The following is a 25,779-nucleotide window of genomic DNA, read 5'->3' on the forward strand; positions in this document are numbered from 1 at the left end:
AATGCCCCATCCTACAATCCTGTATATTTTGGCACAAAATATACAAGTGTATAAACAAAACATTTAATATCACCCCCCAGGGAATTCTCCTATATCCTTCTGTGATTTCTAGACCCAATGCTACCGGATGAGAATGCTCGCTACCTGTTAGATCTAATGCTTACACTTGCCTTCAAAATAGTACTTAATAAATGGAAGAACTCCAAAGATGGTTCCTTCAGAATGTGGCAAGAATGGTTGTCCTTTCTTAGAGGGGCTGATAATCTCTCTACATTCTTTGCACTGGCGCCCCGCACATAGGAAACTATGCAGATCCCTTGACGCCTGTTCCTTTAAATATGACCCCCTGTGAAACTCATAAGTCCCAGCAATCCAACACATACTCTACTGATGACAACCACTGCACTATCACCCTCCCTATGGATCTCGACCACGAACATGAGTCCTCTCGCCTGTCCCTTCCTATAAGGATCGTTCCACATTGGAAGTGCCTAATGCTGCCCTATGAAGTCTGCATACTGTACAGTCTGATCTGATTTGGGCAGACGTGTGAGTATCATGTTAATTGATGTTTTGACATTAGTTTTGCACTTAGGATATGGGAATATGATTACTATAGTACGGTATCTGTTGTGCGAACATGTTACCTTTATAGTGCATCATATACAAAATGTTATATCCTCAATAGTACTGCAATGTGACTTTATCTCATTGCTGCTATTATTATTGTTATCATTTACAATGTTCTTTTTCTTGAAAACCCAATAAAAATAATTTGAAGGAAAAAAACGGTTGGCTTTATACTCTAGGTGCAAAAGAATGGCTGGTTTATCTTGGTTTATTTTTAAGAAAGGGAAATGTTTAGTATCTCATTTTTCCACATTACCTTTTTGTCTCAAGTTGGTTTCTGGAATAATGAGTGACTGTTTCGATAGAATGTGTGTGCATGGTCTGAAAGGGTAGCTAGGACATAGGGACAGCTGGATGCAGATTAGAGCACGACAAGAACGTATGTACTATTGCTGTAACCTGTTGGCCCAAGATGAAATAAAGAACTTAACTTTTACCTGAGGGGCTCCAGAGTCTTGTATGAAGACCCTGCTCTCCAAATTCAACATGACCACCATCAGTAGAAGTTCCACATCTTGCTGCAGCAACTACTTTCTTCGTAATCTCCTGATCCAAGAGAATGGAAAATGATTCTTTCATCTCCTAGAGTAATCTCAATTTTCTACAAGTATGGCATAAGGGCTCACTCATTTTGTAAGCAGTGCTTTAAATGTGCAGGTGCTATCAGGTATGCAGTATGTGCACTTCTTTAATTTGGAATGGATAGTGGCAGCACGTCTCGGCACTGCTCCAATGCTTTTGATGGGAGAATACCGTAACTTCTCAGCAGCACGAAGGGGCTCTGGGACAAGGAGTACCTGCACTTCTATATTATTACCATATCAAGCACTGCTTGTAAATTTAATTCAAAACATTTTCAGCATCCACACTTCCCAGTACATGTCAAACGTTGTAAAAATGGATCCATTTTCGGTATATTTTGTGTTGTGAAGGAATCGTTCTCATCTCACTAATGTCTTTGTTTTACCCTTTACATATCTGGCAGTTTTCACTACTGAATGTTAACCAACCTAGCCCTGGAACATTCGGACATTAGAACAGCTGAAATTTTACCCGGCAAGAATCATTTTACTGCTGCGTGCTTAACAGAGAACTATTTAGACTAATTTGATAGACCTCTAGGCTTTTTCGAAAAATAATATTTGTGCAGAAATTCCCAAACACACAAGGATACACACTTAGTTTTGTTCACCGCCCTCTATAGTTTGGCAGTCTTTAGTCCTATATTGCTTAAAGAATGAGGAGCAAATTGAGTGCATGCTTTAATACACCACTTTATTCTAGATTTGTGACTGCACATTCTGCTATGACACCTTAGCAACCAAAAGTTGCAAAAATTACGACCTGTAATTGCGCAAAGGTAATTTTGTGAATCATAAAATTGAGACCGTATGAATGCCAGGAATTGAAAATAGTACCCTGCCTGGGGCAGGGTGCATATTGCATATGCTTTAGGAAAATCACGTCTGTGGTCTCAGCAAAGTGCCTAGTTCGGAGTCATGCGTGTAATATGATATGAATTTGTTTAGCAGTGATATTTACTGAAAGTTTTTTCCCCCTCCAGATTAATTTTTTTGCTAAGACATGCTGAGCAACTTTGATAGATCAATCTCCAATTTATTTTGTTTGCTCCAGCCAGAAGGCTTTGCCATACATAATTCACTTGACTGAATATTGGCTCACAAAAAGGTTTGCACAAAACAAGTTGTATTTGTGGTTTACAAGTTGTCTTTGATAGTTCGATTCAGTGAGAATCTCCTACGAGATGACTATATGCAAGAAACCTTTTCCTGAGACACACAGGGGACAAAGCATGTTCCTTAAATAAGCGTGGAATGGATAGATTTCTCTTTCTTTTGAATGACAGCACCTTGCTCCGTAGCTGGGAACGGAGAAACCATTCATTAGAAACTCAAACTACCATGGAAGCAGAAAAATCCCTTTCCCTAGGAATCCAGTTAGTTTTTCTGTTTCTGTCCTTGTAGCCAACCCCTTGGAGAAGACACTTCTCTCGCACCTAACCCTTAGCTGGGCTATTGTTTTTCCAACAATCCAGATTTGAATCCATCATCCTGAAATTTGCTTGTGTAAGACGTCTGTGCTTTTACTGTAGAGCAACTCAATTTCGGAAGGTATCCATAAACCATCAATCTTAAAACAATTCACTGAGAAAAAAGTCTCACCATTATTTCTCTGAGCATCAATAAGTGACTGGTCAATTATTTAAACGATCTTAACCACTGTACACTGAATATATAATAAGTCACATCCACAGATTTAATTGTTGGGGTCTGGGCACTTTAATTGTTTGTCGGTGATGTTATAGTTCCCATCTCCAATATTATATTAATTGATTTATGATCTTTAAAGTTCATGATCACTCCTGGCCACACCAGTAGATACACCGACCCGTTTCGACCTTCGTATTGGGCCTGGTATGTTTTTTCAATGAAGGTCTTACTGTAGAGAAAGACACCTTCCTTAGATGACTTTAAGTATTCATGACTTTTTGGAGTAGTGACCATCTCTCTGAAATAGCCATGCAGAAGTGTTGTTGGAGATCTTTCTCTTGTATAATCCTGGGAGGAAAAGTCCTCACTTAATGTGACCCTTGGAGAAAAGACCTTTACTTGGAAGACGATGAAAGAGAACGTCTTTTTCTTAGAAGATCATGTTGTGAAAAGGCTGAAATGTTTTCTCTTTGTTACATGCAAGTTCTTCCTTTTCCTTCAGTATGAAAATCCCATCCTCCGTGACCTCTTGACGGAAGGCTGTAGTTGTCCGCGCACAGCCCTGGATTTTCCAAAAAGTTTTGAAGTTTAGTGTGCACTGAGGGTGTGTACTCTTGACGGAAGGGCCGTTTGTCCCTGATGAATAGAATTTATTTTGGGGATTCTCTTTTCATTAGTAAATGTTTATTTAATCACCAGTTGCATGTTGACATTGCGGATTCCTGCATATTTTCCTACCACTCGGTACGGTTCTGCTATGTTTGTGTAGGACAAATGCTAGTGTTTTGCTGTATTGTATTCTTTCTGCTTTTGTTAGATTGAAGAGTTAATCTAAAAGTTTTTTGTCAAGCTTTCTGTTTTGCTACATCTACGTCTTCTGTGAAACTTTTAATGCTATAGTCTGTAATCAGTATTTTACACTTTCTGAAAAGTTTTTTAACTACTCTCTGCAACATTTTAAACTGCAGTATTTCTACTGTGGTTTATTTCCTGTGGCTCCACTGACTGCTTCATATTTATTACACTACATTGTGCGTTGCAAGTATTTATTTTTCTCTGCTACCAATATTTCGTGGCTGTTGGCTCCTACTTGCAATGGTTTTCCTGATGGAGTTCACAGGTGTGTTGTTCTGTGCACAAGAGGCGAAAGATGGAATTTTATTAAACAGATGTGGGTATTGTGATTAAAACCAAAACAAGCATTTACAATGCAACGGTTTCGCCTTTGACAAAGTTAGAGCTATTGGCATTGTAAATGACAAATTGTTTATTTATGTGTTGGTTTTGAAAACAGATAAATAAATGGCATTGTCATTTACAATGTCAATAGCTTAATCTTTCGCAAATGCGAGACCTATTGCATTTGCACCCACACACACACACAGCCACACGCACACAGAGCCACACACACACACACACAGCCCCCCCCCGTACGTTCCTAAGAGAAGACCAAAACATGCCAGAGAAGTCTATAACATCAATGGTACTCGGTATTGGTAAGTGGTAACAAACCCAAATTCTAGGGTCAAAAGTAACAGAAGGCAGACAAATCACTGTTTTACTATGAATGTGTATAGTTGAAAAACAGTGTTTAGTGAAATTTCAATGGTTAAGATGCGGTGTAGAGAGGACTAGGCAGAATGGGGTGCACACACACTAAAACAAAGGTGCTTATTAGGGAAAGGTTGTGTGTGAACACATGTACAAATGTGCACTACAATTAGTAAAGGTGATAGCATATGGCGCTGAAGAGCTCATGGGCGCCTATCAACTGTGGAGATAATGCGGAGCCGTAGGGCATGGGCACTCACTGGGTACGTCCACTCCTACAAAGTCGCTGGTAGGGGGAAACTCCGGTGTGCACAAACATAATTATGCATGTACAGTATAACGAATGGCACGTAGAAAAGGCACGTGGCTGTAGGGTGCGATCTGGAAAATGGCAAAGAGACAGTACATGGGCTTGAATGCGGATTGGGAAACATGCAGCGGTGCAGTATGACGAATGACCCAGGGTAGAGGGAGCGTGAATGACGGAGACAGTAGCGGAGCAAGGAATAGAGATTGTGTGGAAACAATAACGGCGCTGTTAAAATGCACATACATGTAATGACGGGTGGTGAAAGAATGTAATACTGGTGAGTCTGGTGTCGCGCACCTTGACAAACTGTAACAGCTAGAGACTGTCCGAGAAGGATATCTTTAAAATTAAAATAAAGCTCTGGGTGAAATAGCCGGTCGTGGCAGGACGACGGGTAGGTCCAAAGGTGGAGCTGCAAAAACGGAGAGGAAGAGTTAAAGCAGCTACCGGACCGGAGAATCAGCTCACGGACGGTGTAGTAAAAAGAGGAATCCCACGAGTGATGTAGGGAAGTATCCATCGTACGAACAGAGTATGCGGGTGTGGTCTCTTACCTTACAATAGGTGAAGGAATGCACGGGTAATGTGCTCCACTCGAACGTAAGTCCTCATCCGGGTAATGGATGCGGATGGGGTAAAAGTGGGTGTGTATATACAAGATATGCACTGCCGTGATACGGTTGGTGCATAGGTCAATGGGGGGTATTAATTGGTGAAAGGATAACAACTAGACCGGTAATCGAGAAAGTGATGAGTGGGTCTCAATGTGCGCCTGCGCTAAAGAATAGAGGCAGCTCATGGCAATGAACGTTTGTCGGCCGAAATGCGGGAGGGTCAATAATATGAACGAGGGACAGGAGGAGGGGACTGGACGAGAAACGGCGAGGAGAGGGTCTGTGCTTCAAAGGCCTTTGGGACATATAAGTATTTAGCCATGCAGCACATTATCCTGGGTGCCATAGCATGTACTGTTACATCATGTGAAAAGCAATATGCATTGTACTATCCATAGAGAGTTTGTATACATGTGCCTAAGAGAGCTGTATATTAAAGTACCCGCTCAGGTGTCAGATAAACTGTCATGTGGTATTTGTTTCCTGCATCATGTGGCTAAAAGAGAACATGCACTAACAGTGTAACAATAATAATACAAAGGAAAAATATGACAGCCAGTGCTGCGATCCAAACCTGCTAAGCACAGCTGCACTCTTACCCAAAACATTCACCCCTGCGCCATCTAGGCCAATGGAGTGATAGCGCAAACTCGACCCAAAGGTATTGAAGCACTTTAAAAATAAAAAAAACACAGCAGCACTGCTGTCAGTGCACAAGATCCCCTCCAAAGACCCGGCCTGGATCACAAGAGCACACTGGCAGGGGAAGGAGTGGTAGTTGGAAAGTTTATTGCGCAGCTGCTGCCTGTCTGCGCCATTAACACCACAGTCCTCCACCGCCAGTGATAACAGCCTTTTCGCGCACTGCCTGTGCCGTTAACAGCATATCCGGTTTCCACGAGTGACAACATACACTGCGGCAGTGCAGTCCATCTGGCTGCATTAGTGAAAGCGTAGCCAAAAGGTAACCGAGTCGGAAACCGCATGTCCAGTCTGCACCAGTAACAGCACACCTGCCTGCACTAGTTACATCACACTTTTTTTGTTGCAGTTTTTATATAGCGTGAACTCGACCCGAAGGTATTGAAGCACTTTAAAACAAAAAATACCACGGCATCACTGCTGTCAGTGCCCAAGATCGCCTCCAAAGACCCGTCTGGATCACAAGAGCACATTGGAAGGGGAAGGAGAGGTAGTGGGAAAGTTTATGGAGTAGCTGAGTACTGTCTGGGCCATTAACACCCCAGTCCTCCAACGCCAGTGACAACTGCCTGTTTGCGCACTGCCTGTGCCGATAAAGGCATATTCGGTCTCCACGAGTGACAACATACGCTGCAGCAGTGCAGTCCATCTGGCCGCATTAGTGAAAGCGTAGCCAAAAGGTAACGTAGTCGGGGACCGCACGTCCAGTCTGCACCAGTAACAGCACACCTGCCTTCACTAGTGACATCACACTTTTTTGTTGCAGTGTTTATATAGCGTGAACGCAACCCGAAGGTATTGCAGCTGGATCAGACGTAAGAGCCTTTGCTGGCACACCTTTCCGCTTTGCATTCTGGTATTTGTGGTCCTATATTTGAATGGACACAAACACGACAAGCACCAGAATGCAAGTAGAGCTAGATTAGCAACTGATATCGGTCACCGGGCACCGTGAGACTCAGGAGGAGTTTGTTATGTTTTATATATTTAGTTTAATGAGATGTCGGGTTTGCTGCTGTGCATTGTTTGTTACATCGCTAGTAGCTGCAGGTGCCTTTGAACACGTGGATAGCATCTAGGCACTCAGTAGTTTGCATCAGCGCATGGGCTGGTGTGAAGTCACTACTCGGTAACTCTGATACTTTGTTACCCGGAACAATGCAAAAGCAAAACACAGCAACCTTAATTTTACTGCACGGTAGCAGCGGATCAGTGCTTGATAAATGCAACATAAAATTAAAATAAAAAGCTACACATTTTGTTTTAATTTGGACTATTTGTCTAACAAAGTTAGAACTGGGCCCAACGATTTCATGCTTTCTAACATACGTGAAATGTTCTAATCTGCATCCGTCGCCAGTCGCAAGGTTGTGTAATTGTTTCCAGACAGTTCTTGGTTCATAAAGGCTGCTCAGAGCAACCATATGTGGGCGACATCAAAGGCGGCCGAGTGCCGCGATACTTCGGAGGAAGGCGGGAGGAGGGGGGCGTCCTGCGCCGTATTCCTGCTCCCCCGCCCGTTAATAGCTCGTTCGGCCGAGATGGTGTGGCTCGTTGGGCACCTTCTGCCGCAATTAACGCTCAGGCTGCGATACCGATGGCCTCCACTGATCTTGCCTCAGGCCCGTCGCGGCTCAGCGCTCCCGTGCCCGTCCTCCAGCGGGCCAATGTGCGCTGCAGTATAGGTAAGGCGAGCCACCGTGCGGATTGAATAAATGCTCCGCTTTCGGAGCTTTGTTAGCTCGCCGCCGCAGAACCTTTGGGACATCGGGGAAAGGATCGGGTTACCCTGGCACAGACGGTGGCCTGCTTCCTGGCACAGCCGCTGCAAGGTCGGGACACACTTTGCAGCATCTTAAACAAGCTACTGCCCGGCCGCCATCTTGGCCGAAATGACGAAAACAAACATTGAAAAAAAAAAGTAAACCCGCCCACCGCCGCATGACGATCGCAAGTGGGCGGGATGAGTAAAAATGGCCGGAACGCCCACGAATCTGGTCCGGCCATGACGGACAGATCTCTGTTCCAATGGCTAGCCTCCATTTATGGAGCTAGCCAATGGAACAGAGGGCGTATTCCAAAGCCACATATTATTCTCATTAGGTTTTCACCTGCGTGAAAAAGCTGCGCATTGCGCAGCTTTCACTTAGGCGAAACCTAAAAAGCCCTAACTCATGTTTATATAGGTATTTATTCACGCCTTTTCCTTATCAAATTGCGGTATATAACTTGTTGATACTATTTTCAGTTTACTACCTCAATGGCATTCTTGTTTGTGTACTGAAGATCTCACCGTTAAGTGTGTTGTGTGTATGTGTGTCTTTCATTTCATAAATAACTTTTCATTGAAAAAGCTAGGCTGTTTTAGTGAATCTTTCACACTACAAGTGTTGAAAGTTTTGTCGTTTGTCATTTTTGTTTGCACATTGTAGCTGAACAGTTAGTTGCCAGTTGACTCTGCTCATAGAGGCATTTGTATAGGTCCAAAGATTGTCAATGTCCTATGGTTCCAAAGCCTTCGAGGTCATCTGCGGCGTACCCCCGGGATCCTCCCTCAGCCCGACGATGATCAACATTTACATGGCCCCGCTCGCACACGTAGCCCCACAGCACGACCTTAACATAATCTCCTACACCGACGACACTCAGCTGATACTCTCCCTCACCAAGGACCCCATCACTGCCAAAGTCAACCTCCACGAAGGAATGAAGGTAGTCGCCGACTGGATGAAGACCAGCCGTCTGAAGCTGAACTCGGACAAGACGGATGTCCTCATCCTCTGCTCCCACCCTTCAGCCTGGGACGACTCCTGGTGGCCAACAGCACTGGGAGCAGCCACGACACCACCGACCACGCACGCAACCTGGGAATCATCTTCGACTCAACGCTCTCAATGACCAAGCAAGTCAACGCCGCCTCCTCCTCCTGCTTCAACACCCTCCCCATGCTCCGCAGGATCTACAGATGGATCCTGACAGATACAAGAAAGGCAGTCACCCAGGCCCTCGTCAGCAGCAGACTCGACTACCGAAACACCCTCTACGCGGGAGCCCCGACCAAACTCATCAAATGACTAAAACGCATCCAAAACGCCTCGGCACGACTGATCCTCAACGTACCACGCCACGGCCACATCACCTCCCACCTGAGAAACCTGCACTGGCTCCCGATCAACAAGAGGATATCCTTCAAGCTCCTCACACAAGGCACTCCACAAGACCGGCCCAGCCTACCTCAACAGAGGGCTCTCCTCCTACATCCCCAACCGCCAGCTACGCCCCGCCGACCTCTCACTCTCCCACCTCGCCGCCAAGACATGGAACACCCTCCCACTGAGCCTACAACAGACCCAAGACCTGCTGACCTTCAGGAGGACACTCAAGACCTGGCTGTTAGATTGAGTTAAAGCTCTTGCAAGGGGAGCTATAAATCTTATGTATATGTATTAGCTGCAGCTGCTCCTCCGTTAAGGCGGAGGAGTGTTGCCCAACTACTTTTCAGCAGTGGAAAACAGGAAAAATAAAATGATGATGACCATCATCAACAAAATCTTTATTCTGCAGTTACTGCCGTAAAAGTACACACGTAAATGCAGTTAACATTACATTAAAACAATAAATCAATAAAAATTCTTAACCCTATTAAAATCATTGGATCATTACTCATGTAACGATATTTTATTTTTCCGTGCTGTAGCCAGTTTTGTGGGGGCTTGGCTGTCAACACAGCCAGCAGTTGAAGAGTGGTTGGTGACCTTTAGTGCGCATGACAGCTTGGCCGGCCATCAGGGACCGGCCAAACAGTCATGCACACTTAGCATGTTCTCCACCCAGCTGTATTTCACAAGTTGGGTGGAGAACATGCACATGCTTCCACTCCCTGTCTGAGCGCCGAACCAGACCACTCACGACGCTGCAGTCATGCTTGTGGCAGCAGCGTTGTAATTGGCTAGGGGAGTCTAGGCGCCTATGTGCTTACGGTTGACAGAAGAGGTGGCTGCTGGCAGCCAAGTAGGTGACGTTTTCTTTTCATTTTTACACCCCTGGACCTCTGTTCTTCCCACCTCACCACTCCTGCCCCGGTGCAGCCGCCACTGCGTATCAGACTTTTCTGCATCATTCCTGCTCATTTAAGCTTAATACTTTGGGTGCATGTGTCTCTGGGTGAGTACTGCTAGGGTTTGCAAGGTACTTTAGTTACGGTTTTTGTGGGATGTAATTGGCCTGTGTGCCACTTGAGGCCAACAAAGGTCATTTATTGGTATAGCCAAATCTGCAATTCCTCCTTAAGTGATTCCTTTAAATTCTAGTCAGTTCTGTAGTCAGGCCTATTCGTAAAGCTATTGGATGCAATTCAGTGTGATTCTGACATAAAAAGGAATGGTTGTTTATTTAGGAATTTTAGAAAGCGCTTCCTGTCCCCTTTGGGTTACTGCGGAGTGCTCGACACTGAAGTAGACTGCAGTCTGCTAATAAGATGTCTCTCCACCTTGGGTACAATCATAATTTTTCTTCATGCCAAAACAGTCCCCCTACATATGTTACTGTAACCTGGCCCGTTACTGAAAATGTCCTCAATCATAGAGCTTTTTTTTGGTAAACATTTTTATTGAAATTTGTGATTCATTCAAGCAGTAAAAGTACATCAATGTGGCATGTATGGATACAGCTTTACAAGTGTGCGACCATCTCAAGTACACATCAATAAGATCCCTCCCACCTTACCTTTCCTTGTGGAGGGTTTGTGTCAAAAACATTAGCCGCCGGAAGCAAGGGGAATCAGTGATAGAAGCATGACATCAAATGTAGCGTGCTGGTTATAGCCCCAGTACTGATGTAGACGTTGTCATGTTCATAATGGCAGCAGGTACCAGTCTCCTATGCAAAGTTCTACAACAAGAATATGCAAGGAGTCTTCTTCTGTGGTCCCGAAAAGGTATGTAGACTGGTTGTCGGTCTGGGCTACTCGTATTATCAGACTCATCGCTACTTAGTATGCATGTTTCTGTGGTGATACTGCTAAGTGAGGGGGCATGATAAGCCCGCTCACTTTGCAGTATCATCCAAAAGCTTTCTCTTTGGTTTCGACCTCCATCAATCACTGTTCTTCGGCCATTGCCTACTCAGTCATGTCCTGCAACCAGGCTCCATACGTGGGCACCTTGTGGAGATCCAGTGTATCTTAATACGCCTTTTCCCCAAAACTAGTCCCAAAGCAGCGAATATGAGCGGAATTTTAGGTTCGAGGCATGTGGGCTGCTGAATTCACATCTTATGCATAGATCGCCGCCTAGTGTTGGGTCCGGATGATTGCACATTGTTGTCCTGGAAGTCTTCGAAGTATCACGAGATAGGTGGCTCCTCCGCTGGACAACAGTGCGCATGGGCATCCTCTCCATCCTCAGATTGTTTTTTTCCGCCATTGGGTTCGGATGTTCTTCTCTTAACTCCAGTTCGGAAACTTTTCTTCAAGGCCAAAAGGCCTTTGGGGTCGTCGGTATTGTTTCTCTCGTTCGGTGCCGAGTTCTTGTTCCAGTTTCTTTCGAAGCAGGACGTCGAAGAGCGCCACTCGTCCTTTTCGACACCAAAGGCCCGATCGTCGATGGAACAGAGCCCATTCAAACGATGCCCCCTTTGTAACGCAGAATACCCGCACATCGATGTACACCCGGTGTGCCACAAGTGCTTATCCCCCGACCACAACGAGGACAACTGCTTCGCTTGTGCTCGGTTCCGGTCCAAGAAGGCGCTTAGGCTCCGACGTGCAGCACGACAGACGATGTCGAAGCCAGCGCCCGACCTGGTGAATATCTTTGATGAAGACGACGAGGAGATGGTCGACACTGAAGATCCACAACAGGCGTCGGATCCAGATTCGGAGCACGGCTCCCACTACTATGAGGTCGACGAGGAGCACATCGCTGACGATGAAAACATCGAAGAGGTAAGGGACGACGTGTCCCCCATCGGAGTCGACGACGACTCGAGTGATGTACCAGGCCCAACAGTGGGTACTGGGCCTAACCAAGACACTCTTACACTCTCCAAGGCTCCGGTCGAGGCATCGCCGAAAGGCCTTAGCCAAGATCGTGTTCAGCATTCTATAGCCCCGAGTCGCGGCCCGGCTAAGAATATTACACATGAGCCATCGGTCGCCCACCAGAAAGCGACACCGAAAGGTACCGAGGAGAAAACAAAACCGAAACTGCTAAAGGCAGCCATCGGATCGAAGAGTGCAAGCACATCGGAATCGACGTCGAGGCCAAGTGTCGACGACCCAAAGAGGTCCACCGCAAGGGCTGTCGATCCAAAGATTGGTGCGCTACATGCCATCACTAAAGCCAAGTTCGTCGAGCCGACAGGGTCGGCGTCAACGGCCGGCGACACAAACAAGGGACTTGACTCTCATAAGGCCCTCGAACCAAGGCACAGAGTCGAAAAACAAAAGGTGGTCAAAGCCCTCGAGCCGAAAACCAAAAGCGCCTTGAAGGAGCAAATCGACTCCGTTAAAAAGTGCACGCCTCCGACGCCCGCACCGAAGTCCACACAAAGTAGAAAGCACGACAACAAAGAAAAGTCCGTCTAATCTGTATCAACACCTGGCCCAAAGCCAGCCATAAAGTTCGGTCTGCCCCCAACAGCACGACCTAAGGGAACGGATCCAACAAAAGGCTTTGAGCAATCCACACCTGTGACACTTAGGAAGAGGAGCCATCCTCAAGAAGCAGGCGTTATGTATCAGGAGCCATCCTATGATGAGCAGTCAAAGCTCCATATCGACGCCGACACTGGCAGACTTACTATATATCAACGGAAAATCAGGTCGGAAACTCCACTGGAATCCTATAAGATTCCACTAAAAAAGAAAAGACTCTTCCACATCGCCTGTCCTTTTTGAAAGTGTGCAGTACCATGAACAGGACTTTTCTACCTACTCACCTGCACTATGACGAACAGTATGGTTACCCTGCGGACAATGATCCAGAGGACCAGGCTCAAACATGGACAGACACTGTGGACCAAGGGGAGTCTCAACCTATCCCTGAAACTCCTTCTTATCCTGTAAAAACTTCACCCACAGAGGATACAGCAGCGTTTAACGCACTAATAGAGAGGGCAGCACATAATCATGATGTGGACATGCATGCTGACCCAATTGAGGAGGATTTCTTGTTTGACACTTTCTCAACTTCAGAGAAATCTGTAAAAACATTGCCAATGTTGAAAGGTGTCCTCAAACATGCAGGGGACATTTTTAAAGAGACCACCAGGGCAAGGGTTGTTAACCCACGCATTGAAAGAAAATACAGACCGGCGCCTGTGGACCCGACGTACATTAGGGGACAGTTGCCTTTGGACTCTTTGTCTCCAATGCCCGTAAACGGGCCAACTCTCAGACCACTGGTGATGCTCCTCCTCCTGACAAAGAATCTAAAGTGTTGGAAGCATCTGGGAAAAGGGTGGCTGCACAGGCAGCTAACATCTGGAGAATTTCCAACACACAGGCCATATTAGCCAGATACGATAGGGCACATTATGACACATTGGAGCAACTGCTACAACATTTGCCTGATGCATTCAAAGAAGGAGTAGAAACACTAATACAGGAAGGGAAACTCATATCCAACGCATCCATTAAATGTGCGCTGGACGTAGCTGACACTGCAGCCAGAGCCATCAACACTAGTGTCATGCTCAGAAGGCATGCTTGGTTGCGTTTCTCAGGGTTCAAACCAGAGATTCAAACAACTTTGTTAAATCAGCTTGTAAACCCTGATTTTCTGTTTGGCCCTGATGTAGACTCTATCTTAGAAAAAATAAAGAAAGATACAGAGACAGCCAAATCTATGGGGGCCTTGCATTCTCAGCAATTCAGAGGTGGTTCCTTTCGTCGCTCCAATAACAGAGGAGCTTCAAGAGGACAGGCATCCCAGCAAACTCAATACAACAAAGGGAACACGCAAACCACCTACACTAATACAAAAAGAGGTGGATACCGTGGCCACAGCAGCAAAGGCAGAGGACGAGGAAATAATAACATCAGATCCTCTGCCAATACTAAGCAGTGACGCCTTGTCGCTGCCCCCAGACCATATAACCCCAGTCGGGGGCAGACTACAGCAGTTCCTGCCAGTCTGAAAAAGCATTACCACAGACAGGTGGGTGAGACAACTCATTCAGTATGGTTATTGTCTGGAGCTAACATCCACTCCACCCAACATACCCCCAAAACACCGTCCTATGTCCGCAGAGCACATACACTTATTGCAGCAAGAAGTTCTCAGCATGCTGCAAAAAGGGGCCATAGAACTCGTCCCTATACAGGAACAAGGTACAGGGGCGTACTCTCTCTACTTCTTAATCCCCAAAAAGGACGGGTCTCTCAGGCACATACTAGACCTGCGGCCCCTAAACCAATACATCTTGTCAGAACATTTTCACATGCTCACTTTACAGCAAGTTCTTCCATTACTCAGTCGGAGACTTCCTCGCTACCCTAGACTTAAAAGATGCGGATTTCCACATACCAATACATCCAGCACACTGGAAGTATCTCAGGTTTACCATCCAAAACCAGCCCTACCAGTTCAGGGTACTGCCTTTCGGGGTGACTACAGCCCCCAGGGTGTTTACCAAATGCCTTGCGACAGTGGCTGCACACCTACGGAGACACCATGTTCACATCTACCCCTATCTAGATGATTGGCTCATCCAAGCAAAGTCAGCCCAGCAATGTGCCCATCACGTGTCCCGCACTATTCACCTCCTACACAGCCTCGGATTCTCATTAAACTACCCAAAATCTCATCTTCAGCCAGCCCACGTCCAGCAGTATCTGGGTGCCACAATAGACACTCTGGCAGCCAAGGCGCAGCCAAACTCAGCCAGAATCAACAGCATTCTGTTACTCATTCAAAAGTTCAGGCCACAACACTCCCTCCCGGCAAGGGTGTTTATGCAGTTGATAGGCATGATGGCCTCCTGCATTTTTATAGCCCCTTACGCGAGACTACACATGCGTCCCCTCCAGGAGTGATTGTCTCGGCAGTGGAACCAGGCTCACGGACAATTGAAGGACCTAGTGTTGGTGATCGGTCACGCATACAACTCTCTGCATAAAACCTTTGCAGGGGATGACCGTTCCAAGAGCCTGTACCACAAATAGTGCTGACAACGGACGCATCTCTCCTGGGATGGGGAGCGCATGTCCTCCATTACACAGTCCAGGGGCTGTGGACAACCCAAAAGAAGAAAATGCACATCAACCTACTGGAACTGATGGCAATTTTCATGGCCATGAAGGCGTTCAAATTTCATTTGTGCAACAAAGTCGTGTTGATCCGGACGGACAACATGACTGCCATGTACTACATACAAAAGCAGGGAGGGACACACTCTCCACAGTTGTCACACCTAGCGCAAAGCATGTGGAAGTGGGCCATTCAGAGAAACATCTTCCTCATGGCGGAACACCTCCCTGGCAAGGACAACCACATGGCGGATCTGCTCAGCAGACACAGCCACCAAATGCACGAGTGGGAGATACATCCCTCAGTGCTGCACCCATACTTTCAGCAGTGGGGTCACCCAGAGATAGACCTATTCGCCATAAAGGAAAACGCAAAATGCCAAAGCTTCGCCGCCAGATTTCAACATCCGCAGTCTCAGGGCAATGCGATATGGATGAACTGGTCAGGCAGATTTGCGTACGCTTTTCCACCAGCCCCGCTTATACCACTAGTGGCACGCAAACTGCGACAACATTCAATGACACTAATCCTAGTTTCTCCAACGTGGGCGAGGCAACCATGGTACACCACGTTCCTCGAACTTTCCGTGGTTCCTCATCAAAGGCTGCAATTAACACCCAGCCTTTTAACACAGAGCCATGGCGACATTCAGCACCCAGATCCGCAACAGCTGAACCTTGCGATCTGGCTCCTGAGGTCATAGAGTTTGGTTACCTCAACTTGCCTCCCGACTGTATGAATATTATCAAGGAGGCCTACCACTAGGGCATGCTATGCGGCGAAATGGAAGCGATTTGTCATCTATTGTAAAAATAATGACATAAATCCGCTGGATGCATCTACACAAAATATCATCTGTTACCTACTACATTTACACAGATGCAATCTGGCTTACAGCTCCATTCGTATACATTTAGCTGCAATGGCCGTCTATCTTCAAAACAGGCAGCACCTTTCACTATTTAGAGTGCCTGCTATTAAAGCTTTCCTGGAGTGGCTCAAAGGAATCATTCCTCCAAGGCACCCTCCTTCTCCTGTATGGAACCTCAATGTAGTCCTTACCAGGCTAATGGGACCGCCCTTTGAACCTCTACACTCATGTGAGATACAGTTCCTAACCTGGAAAGTAGCTTTCCTAGTTGCAATTACTTCCCTCAGAAGAGTTAGTGAGCTACAAGCCCTAACTATTCAGGAGCCATTCATACAAATTCACGCAAACAGGGTAGTGCTGCGGACTAACCCTAAATTTATGCCAAAGGTGTTGTCCCAGTTTCACATCAACCAAGCTATTGAACTGCCGGTATTCTTCCCTAACCCAGATTCCGTAGCAGAACGAGCTCTGCATACCCTTGACGTCAAAAGAGCTCTCCTTTACTATATAGATAAGACAAAACTCTTCAGAAAAACTAAACAGCTGTTCGTTGCCTTTTCACCACAGCACAAAGGCAACCCCATTTCCGAATCAGGCATAGCCAGATGGATTGTTAAGTGCATTCAAATCTGTTATCAAAAAGCTAAACGCACATTAACAGTTCCCCCCACGAGCGCATTCCACGCGCAAGTTAGGGGCATCCATGACTTTCCTAGGAAACATTCCTCTAGAGGACATATGTAAGGCAGCCACATGGACTACCATACACACTTTTACCAAACACTACTGTGTAGATGTACACTCCAAACAGCAGGCAGCTGTAGGACAGGCTGTACTCAAAACTCTTTTTCAAACTGATGCAGCTGCCACGGGCAACCGCCGCTAGGAGGACACTGCTATACATTCTATGCATAAGATGTGAATTCAGCAGCCCACATGCCTCGAACGGAATATGCTACTTACCAGTATGCATCTGTTCTTGGCATGTAGGGCTGCTGATATTCACATCGCCCTCCCTCCTCCCCGGTGCCTGTAGCAGCTGTAGCATTCAGAATTACTCTCTAGCATGGGCATTACTTACTGTATCATACTCCATCCCTGCCACAATGGCGAAAAACAATCTGAGGATGCCCATGCGCACTGTAGTCCAGGGGAGGAGCCCCTATCTCGTGATACTTCGAAGACTCTTCCAGGACAACAATGTGCAATCATCCGGACCCAACACTAAGCGGCGATCTATGCATAAGATGTGACTATCAGCAGCCCTTCATGCCAAGAACAGATGCATACTGGTAAGTAGCATATTCCTTTCTGGGTTTCGGTTAAAGCCCCAGTATGCATTGTTTTGCGTCTATTGCCACCTGTGTACGCGCCACCCTGGTAAGGGTTGCCACAATGTCTGCCCAGTAGGACCTCACCAGCCTGCAGTCGCGCAACGTGTGAAGGACTGTGGCTCTGCCATTCCCACACTTATGGCATTCGGATAACCACTAGTGGATATTTTCTGTGCATTCTCGAGGGGGAGGGGTCAGGTATGTGCGATATAGGACATTAAAATGTCACAGCTTGAACCTCTGGTTGCTGGCTATAGTTTGAACCAGGGCATAAGTCCTACCCCATTCTGCTTCCGACAGGGGTTCTCCCCAGTGTTTCTCCCATTTCAGTCATGCTCTCAGCAGGGTTTTCACTCTGACACCCTTCAGGGATTTGTATTTGATAGTGTGTGCTTCTCACCTCCACCTTCTAGTAGTACATCCATCGTAGTGGTCACTTGGGCGTACTTGGAAAGTCAGTCCATTTTTCTTTCGTCGTGCTACTGAGTTTGATAAATTGTAAAAGCTGTCCCTAGCGGATGCGGAAGGGCTCGCATGATTCTGCAAATGTAATGAACGAGTCAGTTGGATATAAACCTTCGAGTGTGAGACCTAATGCCTCTCTTCATTTTCCTAAGGACATAGCGTTAATCTCTTTCCTACAGTTTTCAAACTGTTGTTGATTTCGGTCAGTGGTAAGAAGTCAGCGGTTCTTCGGATGTGTAGCACTCTGGACAAGTCTGTTTTTGTTGTCCCATCTAGTCAGGATCTTCCATTCACACGGTATTTGATTGGACCTCAGGTTCAGGTGTCAAAGCATCTTCAACATTATTTTAGTTGCTGCGGTGTTTAAGCTGCAGGGTCGGTTGAAGATCCCTCTAAACATCATCTTTGGACAGGGAAGGGTATGGTATTAAGGGTAAATCTGTTTCCCCTCTAAATGGAGAAGGAAGACCCTTCGAGTTAATCCTAATGTGTCTTTATCTTGCTGCAATTGTTGTTGATATGTGCACAATTGGCACTTGATTTTTTTACCCAGTAGTGTTCCTAGCCCTACTGCTTCTCACATTGACCTCCTAGGTTGGCAGGCGTTTGCTTTGTCTTATATTGCATTGTTCCCATGCATCTTCCTCGATGGATGTACTATCTGCTTTCTTTGTGCTGTCAGGTGTTTGACCAGAAAACCTCTGTAATGGAGCGGATTTCTTGCACCATGCTATGTAATCGAGCAGATTTCTTGCACCATGCTGCCTGTCGTGCAGGAAATTTCACATAAGGCGCTGTGATGCATGCCGAGGCCAAAGGGACAATGGGTTTTAGTGGGGGGAGGGGGGAATGGGGAATAAAGGTCAGCATTTATTTAGATTGCCACTCGCTGCTTGTTGACGATTCTTCTCTTCAGCTAATGCAATTAAATCTGTTATGCTACCATTACATGCCAGGGTACATACTTTCATTGTGGGTAGAGAGCATGCTTTTTCCAGCTGACTTTAGTTTTGCCTCTGTCTCTCCTAGCTGGCAGAAAAAGAGGTCGCCTGCTGTCCTGCCACAGCCATTCAGAGCACCTCACAGGGCTTCAATGGACAGGTAGGGAATGAAGCTCACTTGTTTAAAAAAAAAAAATATATATATATCTATATATATATATCTATATATATATATATATATATATATATATATATATATATATATATATATATATATATATATATATATATATATATATATATGTATCTTGTTTTTATCCTGTCAACCTTTCTCTTTTGGGTTTATTGAATATTTCTGCAATTGTCTGTTTGACGACTGTGATGGATTTTGTCTTTGATCTTTGTGTCAGCAATGAGTTGTCTGAAAAGGGAGTCCTTCCATTAAGCAGTCTTCTTGTCGATTGCGTAATACCGGCATTTAAAGAAAATACACTCTGCGTCTCTTATTGGAAGGACTGCAGAACTAATTTTAAGCCATTTTCATAAAGGGTGTCTGAGATTTATTAGTAGTGATCATTTTATATTTGGGAAGAACACGGTAGGCTTTGGTATGCTGTTATGATATGATGTGAAAGACGTTGTAGTCCCCAAGTCTCGTTTACAGCACTGCTGCACAACTTTGTATAGCATTCCTCCCGTTTTCCATTTGAACAGCACCCCTAGCAGCCACAAACTGGTTTGGTTTGGCAGGTATAAGTCATTGACAGTTATTTTAAATACTTAGGGTGGTGATGGGGGTGATGTACTATCCTATTTCCTGCGGCCCTTGGCAAGATGTGCTGTGACATGTATGATGCCCGTAAGATGTGTGTCATCGTGTAGTATGAAGGACCATGGAGCAGAAAGGTACCACTATCCTGATGTCAGTATGAGAGCTTGAATAGCTTTTCTGAAGTCACTTACTGAAAGAGACTCGCTTACTTGCCAGATGTCAAATAACACATTATTTTATACTTTGGTAGCAGTTAGCATATGGGCTTTTTAGCTCAAGATATTATAGAGGATTTCAGTTGAGCAAGGAGTTGGTAGGTGCCTAAGAAGTAAGGTGCTAGTGTTTCCTGAAGGGATGACTTACGCTTCTTTTGAAATTACATGGGGATGGCGTAGTCCTAATGTATAGGTGAGGTCCTGTTCCAGATTGTAGGAAACTAAAACGAGTATATCATTTTTTTTTGTTTGTGCTGCTTGTCCTAGCCTCTTTGCTTAGCATTATCTGTCCAATTAAAGTAATATGTCTGCCAGATATGAATAGGGTGTTTCTGAGGGCTTTGGAGGTAATGCAGTTGCTCTTAAAGACTACGCGAGCCTGGAGTGGCTGCCAGGGAAGTTTTTAGTGCCTTGTAATGTAGTGAAAATTGTGCTGGCTCTTGATGAGGTAATCTGCATTGTGTAAGATGCTTTTCACGGGTGCTGCGGTGTAGGCGGGTAAGCCACTTAGTAGATAGAGCATTATCTCCATCCCTGTGGAAGAAGACCATGGCTCGTACTAAATATTTAGTTTTCGACCTTGCACATGGTTTGTTTAATTAATTTTCCTTACAGTTTGTTTAAACCAACTTTATTGAAAGTTTTGCGGCAAAACACAGCATTACACTGTACAAGATTTGATTGATGTACAAGCACCGCACGACAGCAAGCTCAGATAGCAGTGCATTGTCATATTAACCCATAATAGTTGCACCATTTCCCCCATATACGTTCATATTTCTTTGGACAGCCACAGGACTCGAAAAATCCACTCGCTTTGTCTAGGAGCTATTTTTAGGGACTACTCACCCTTTCTGGCAAGCTGAAAATCCTCTAACTTTAGTCACAGAACAAAAAGTAAATGTAGGAAGATAAACGGACTTTTGACATCTGCTTCTGAAAGCAGAGCAAATGTGACAAGATAACAAGATTTAAAGGAATCTTTATTGCCCACAAAGTGAAAAAGTAATAAAGATGCCTTTAAATCTTATCTTGTCACATTTGTTGGCTTTCATAGACAGACTTCAAGAGTAAGTTTGTCTTCCTACATTTATTTCTCTTTCTGTACTTAAAGTTAGAGAATTTTGTAAAATGAACTGTGTGAAAATTGAACTGTGCAAAGCATGTTAAATGAAAGTCTGCAAGATGTCTGTTTTTTTCAAACACAACACTGAAATAGCGAAGTAAACTATTCAAACATTTCAAATATATTTCACTATTTATGAAGACCCATTTTTGTAATTCTGTGGTGAATTTTGGTGAGTGTCCATGTGGTGTGCTGAAGTGGCCAAGGGAAGACATTTGTGCAGGAGTATTGCGACTCCTCTAGAGTCACTTGTAAAACCTGAGTGATGTACCCGGTCGTAGCCGTACCAGTCCAAGAAGGGGCAGTTTGTACCAAGTAAGTAGGTCACCTGCAGGAGAATGGCCACTGGCCTGTGACGTTTGACATATCGTAACACAGCAGAATGCTTAATGCGGTCCAGGCGGCTGTTCACATTCCAAGAGAGTACTGTTGTTCAAGAGGGGGCATGGCACAGCTGAAGAAACCAAGCGGAGTCCCCACCCAACAGGAGTGTATAGGAGACACCCGATAACCTATTTTGCCATGCCATTTCGAGTGAACCATTGCTATCCTTCTACTTGCCGCTATTTACCAAGAAAGGAAATACACTGGTAAAACATAAGTCAGAGAAATAAACTAGGCTTGAGAGTCCAACTAAACTACTGTCCCATCTAATATATCCCCCTCCTCACACTTCACCCCAGGAAGTATCTGTCGCCCTAATTAATTATCCTAAAACCTCTGACCTTTGGGGGGAGGTGGGGAAGAAACCTCTGTCCATAAGAACCCATACAACAGGCTCCAACACCCGACGACAAAGTATACCGCATTAGAATTACTGTGCCCTTCAGTACCCAACAGAAGTAACACCCTGAAGAAAAGCATAACCACACCGGCCAAGACCCACAACAAGAGGGGGAGGGAGGGAAGGAAAGCAAGCCCGCCCTGCAACATAAACAGCATTGTAACTAGACCGGAATCGTCCAGTTCAAGGCAGATCAGAGAGCTGAGATTAGGAGCCAAAGTCCACCTCTGAAGAGCAAAAAATCAGTGGAGTATCAGAAAGGTTCTCAACCTCCCTTGGTGAAGCCAGATCCAGGGTAGTTTTTTTCTCGAGCTGAGCCCTCTTAATCAGCCCCTCACTCGATCTGGGGTCTCTGAGAACGGGAGAGCCCTCCCTCCTTCCGACCTGAAGGTGATCCAGTACACTCCTTTGTACTCCCCGATCGCTGTCGCTCGGTAGGAAGGTGAGGGGGGGGCATTGCAGCAGACTTCTCTCGGCCGCCTACTCCCAGTCCTGATCGGGTGTATCGAAGAAGAAAGTCGAAACTGGAAGTAGACCTTGAGTCGAGCAGGAAACAGAAGCATGTAGCGCAGGTCTAATGCTCTGAACTTCTGCTTCACTTCGCTGAAGGAGTGCCACTGCACCGCCTTTGTGTAGTCCTGAAATAAGAGAATTTTTGCGTTGTCAAACTGTAGATCAGGATCGATGCGTGCCTCTTGTAATACCATGTCTCGGTCTTTAAAGTTAAGCAGCCTCAGGACCACAGGCTGCGGGGAGGCACTTCTGCCCCAAGGAGAGGTGCTCTCTTTCGGTGACAAAAAAGTGAACAGTTTATTTGCAAGCACCCATGTTTTGAACCAGTTTTCCAGCACTCTAGCTAGGCCCCTCTGCTCCATGGATTCTGGTGGGCCAATGAGTCGAAGATTATGTTGAGACTTATTTTCGGCATCCTCTGCTCTCTCCAACGGGGAGGATACCAAGGCGGGCAGCTAGAACAACTGCCTGTTGAAGGACCAAATTTCCTCCTCTGAAGAGGAGAATCGGTTTTCGACCTCTATGGTCCTGTCCCCCACATTGCGCGGATCCTCGCACAGCTGGGAAAGAACCACTCGTAAGCCTTCTACTTTAGATTCTACAGCGTCCCGGGAGTCCTCTATGGCCTTGAGGATCACATCCAAGCCCAAAGCCCCCGCCGCCCTGAGTCAGGCATCCAATCAGTCGGACTCTCTTCATGCTCGTGGGGGGTGGCGGTTGGTGGGATTGTATAAAGATCCTGTTGTCATTTAGGATGGGGTTTGCAGCAGTACCTTCCCCTGTCCCATCCTCCACAGTCGGGAGCTCGCACTGCAGGCAAGCAGGAAGCAAGACCACCTCCAGGACCATCGTCTTGTTGCAAATTAGCGCTTGAGACGGTAAATCCAACAGCATTTAGTGGAACAAAGTGAAGTTGAAACAGGGTACCGAGTGAGTGCGTGCAATGGAGATTCAGAGCATGAAGAGGCATCAGAAGTTGTATGTTCCACCTCTTTCTGAGAGCGCGATTCCAAGCTGAATCTGCTTAGCTCGCTCTCACTGCTGTGCACTCTGAGAGATGGCTGAGGCCACTTTCATCTTGGTAGCCACTGTACATCTGTGAAAGGGTGTAGCGTGGCCCAAACTAGTAATATGCTGATTAAAACGACTTGCTGTTCTCAACCCAGCCCAAATCTTGTGCATTGTTACTGTAAATGAGCCTCCCCAGTATGCACACTAGGGGGTAAACTAAGGCCCCTGCAGTGCAGGCAGGCCCAGGGTTTCTTGTTTGGGTGGCTCACCCAGTCTAAGTGGTGCCATGGCATGCCTTGCAGAATGTGTGCAATGGCATGGAATAAGAAAAAGTTAAACTCTGTGTAAGGCGGAGGGGCGGCGGCACACCTGTTCAGGGGGCACCCATGGAGCCTAAGACCAATGAATATCTGTGCGGTTTTGGAGTCGCTGGGATCCCGCCTTTGCTGCAGGGCAGTGTGGCACCATAACTGCGTTACACCACCTGTGTGCACCTTTTCTGAGCACGAAATGCAACTATCCGCACACAACCGCGATGCCATGAGTGTGACAAGGAGTTGCAGGTGCTTTTCGTCAGACAGTTCATCGCCTGTAAAAATGGTTGTCTCGAGTTGTAAGTCAAGCAGTTCTGTAGGGAGGCCCGGCAAGCCAAGAATGGGATTCAAATGGACGGAGCCGTAACCTGGTGGGCAAATGGCGAATGTGACCTTCTGCCAGGCACTAAATAGAGCGGGTCTCGCTCATGCAAAAGGGACCGCCAGGGGGGGAAGAAAGGGGCGATCTGCGGCCGCATAATCCCAGTGGCCCTGACAATTGGGTACCAGCAATTGGGCAGTAAAGGTGCAAATAGGCATGAGCATTACGGGCCTAAATGGGGCACGCGTGGTGGTCGTTTTCCCACCCATGCCAAATGAAGCAAGTTGAAGCCAGGAATCTGCTTTAGGGTGCAATCACCCCTCACACACTCATCTTTAGTAGACACAACAGCATGGACTGCCAAATGTAAAGAAGGAAGGATTTATGACCATGTATCATGTTTTATTACATGTGGATTTCCTGCGTGCGTGGTTAATCAGTGTGCTTGAATAAACTGCAGCCAGATTACCCTACATAAACGAGTCGGGTGTATTCAGTTGGTGGAGGTGAGAGCGACTTTAAGGGTTCATCGGGTTGCGACAGCAAGGGTTACAGCCAGTGCTTTAAATGGGCCGGTACTAACTGGTACGGAGTACCAGCACTTATTAGATTTATCGTTCCGAGTACCGGCACTTCTCTACTGCCGGGGAGAGTACCGGTACTCATGAAAAGTAAGGCTCATTGCCTGTGCTAGTGAGCAGGAGTGCAATTTGTCTGGCAGCCAAGGCGCAGCTTCTGCAGCATTCTCTACCTCCCCCACCCCCAACCCCGATCTGAGCCCCAGCTAAGTTATTCAGCAGGGCTCATTTGAATAATGTCCGGCTACTCACCATCACGCTGTGCTTGACAGAGCAGGGTCCATTCAGGCCCTGTGCTGTTAATCCCATTCACACTATCCTGTGCGTTTGTGCAAGTGCAGGAATCATGTCCGTGCCCTGGCAGTGGCCATCATGCTACGGCCAGTCCGGCCCTGATGGCAATTAAAAAGCCATGGTAGGTGAACAGTAATCACAAATCCGGTTATACCACATATTTTTTCCCAGCAGTAAGCAGTGGAAAGGGTAGACCCGTGGGAGGACTAGTGGTTTGGATCAAAATTGATCTGGATTGGGATGTTGTCATTCAAGATTCAGCGTGTAGGGATGTATTACACCTCACCTCTAGGGGATACCTTGAGGGGAGCAGGCTTGAATTGTTTAATGTTTACGCTAGGGGGGCACCGGGGGACACCTCCTCACTAACTTTAACGAGTCTAGACCTAGCACTAGCTAAGTGTCCCCCATCTGCTAAAATTATAGTGGGTGGGGATTTTAACTGCACATTTGAACCCCTTTCCGGGGATAATCATTTGGGTACTGAGAGGGAAGATTCTAGATGGTCTATCCCAGCTTTGCTACTACTCCCTATTCGAAAATGGTCAGCAAGGGCTATACAAATCAATGCCCTTTCTAGGGAACACAACTTAAGAGCACTTAACGGTAGGACTATGTCCGACAGTATTGGTGCAATGACCTTTAACAGGCTTAATGGTCCGTCTAGAATCGATTACATCTTACTGGACGTTAGATTGTGGAAAGACTTAATAGATATGGAGGTGGTTGCTACACAGGATAGTGACCACAACCCCCTCTGTACTAAGTTTAGGTGGGGTAACTCCAAGGGTGGGGGGATGAGTGCTCCCTTGAGGTTAACCAAAGAGGTTGTCCCTTACAACAGTAACCGTCGGTTGAAATGGGAGAAGGCCCAACTGCAGGAAGATCAACTTGGGAGTATAAAATCTCTCGTAGTAGATCTGACCCTGGACTTGGCGGCATGGGAACAG

The 25,779-nt window shown here is 46.2% G+C and overlaps 1 protein-coding gene across 18 annotated transcripts in view; it reads left to right on the forward strand.

Annotated features, from left to right (window-relative positions):
- The window catches only part of RERE (arginine-glutamic acid dipeptide repeats), a 1,170,479-nt gene that overhangs the window by 403,475 nt on the left and 741,225 nt on the right, over nucleotides 1-25,779 (forward strand). For 11 of the 18 annotated variants that reach the window (XM_078642314.1, XM_078642323.1, XM_078642316.1 and 8 more), the window contains exon 4: nucleotides 18,989-19,060. The exons of the other annotated variants lie outside the window; for them this stretch is intronic. In XM_078642314.1, the coding sequence (XP_078498440.1) occupies nucleotides 18,989-19,060 (72 nt within the window). The remainder of the gene's footprint in view (nucleotides 1-18,988; nucleotides 19,061-25,779) is intronic. 18 annotated transcript variants of the gene reach the window in all.

This window comes from Lissotriton helveticus, chromosome 5_1, assembly GCF_964261635.1.
Source record: "Lissotriton helveticus chromosome 5_1, aLisHel1.1, whole genome shotgun sequence".
Lineage (NCBI taxonomy): Eukaryota > Metazoa > Chordata > Amphibia > Caudata > Salamandridae > Lissotriton > Lissotriton helveticus.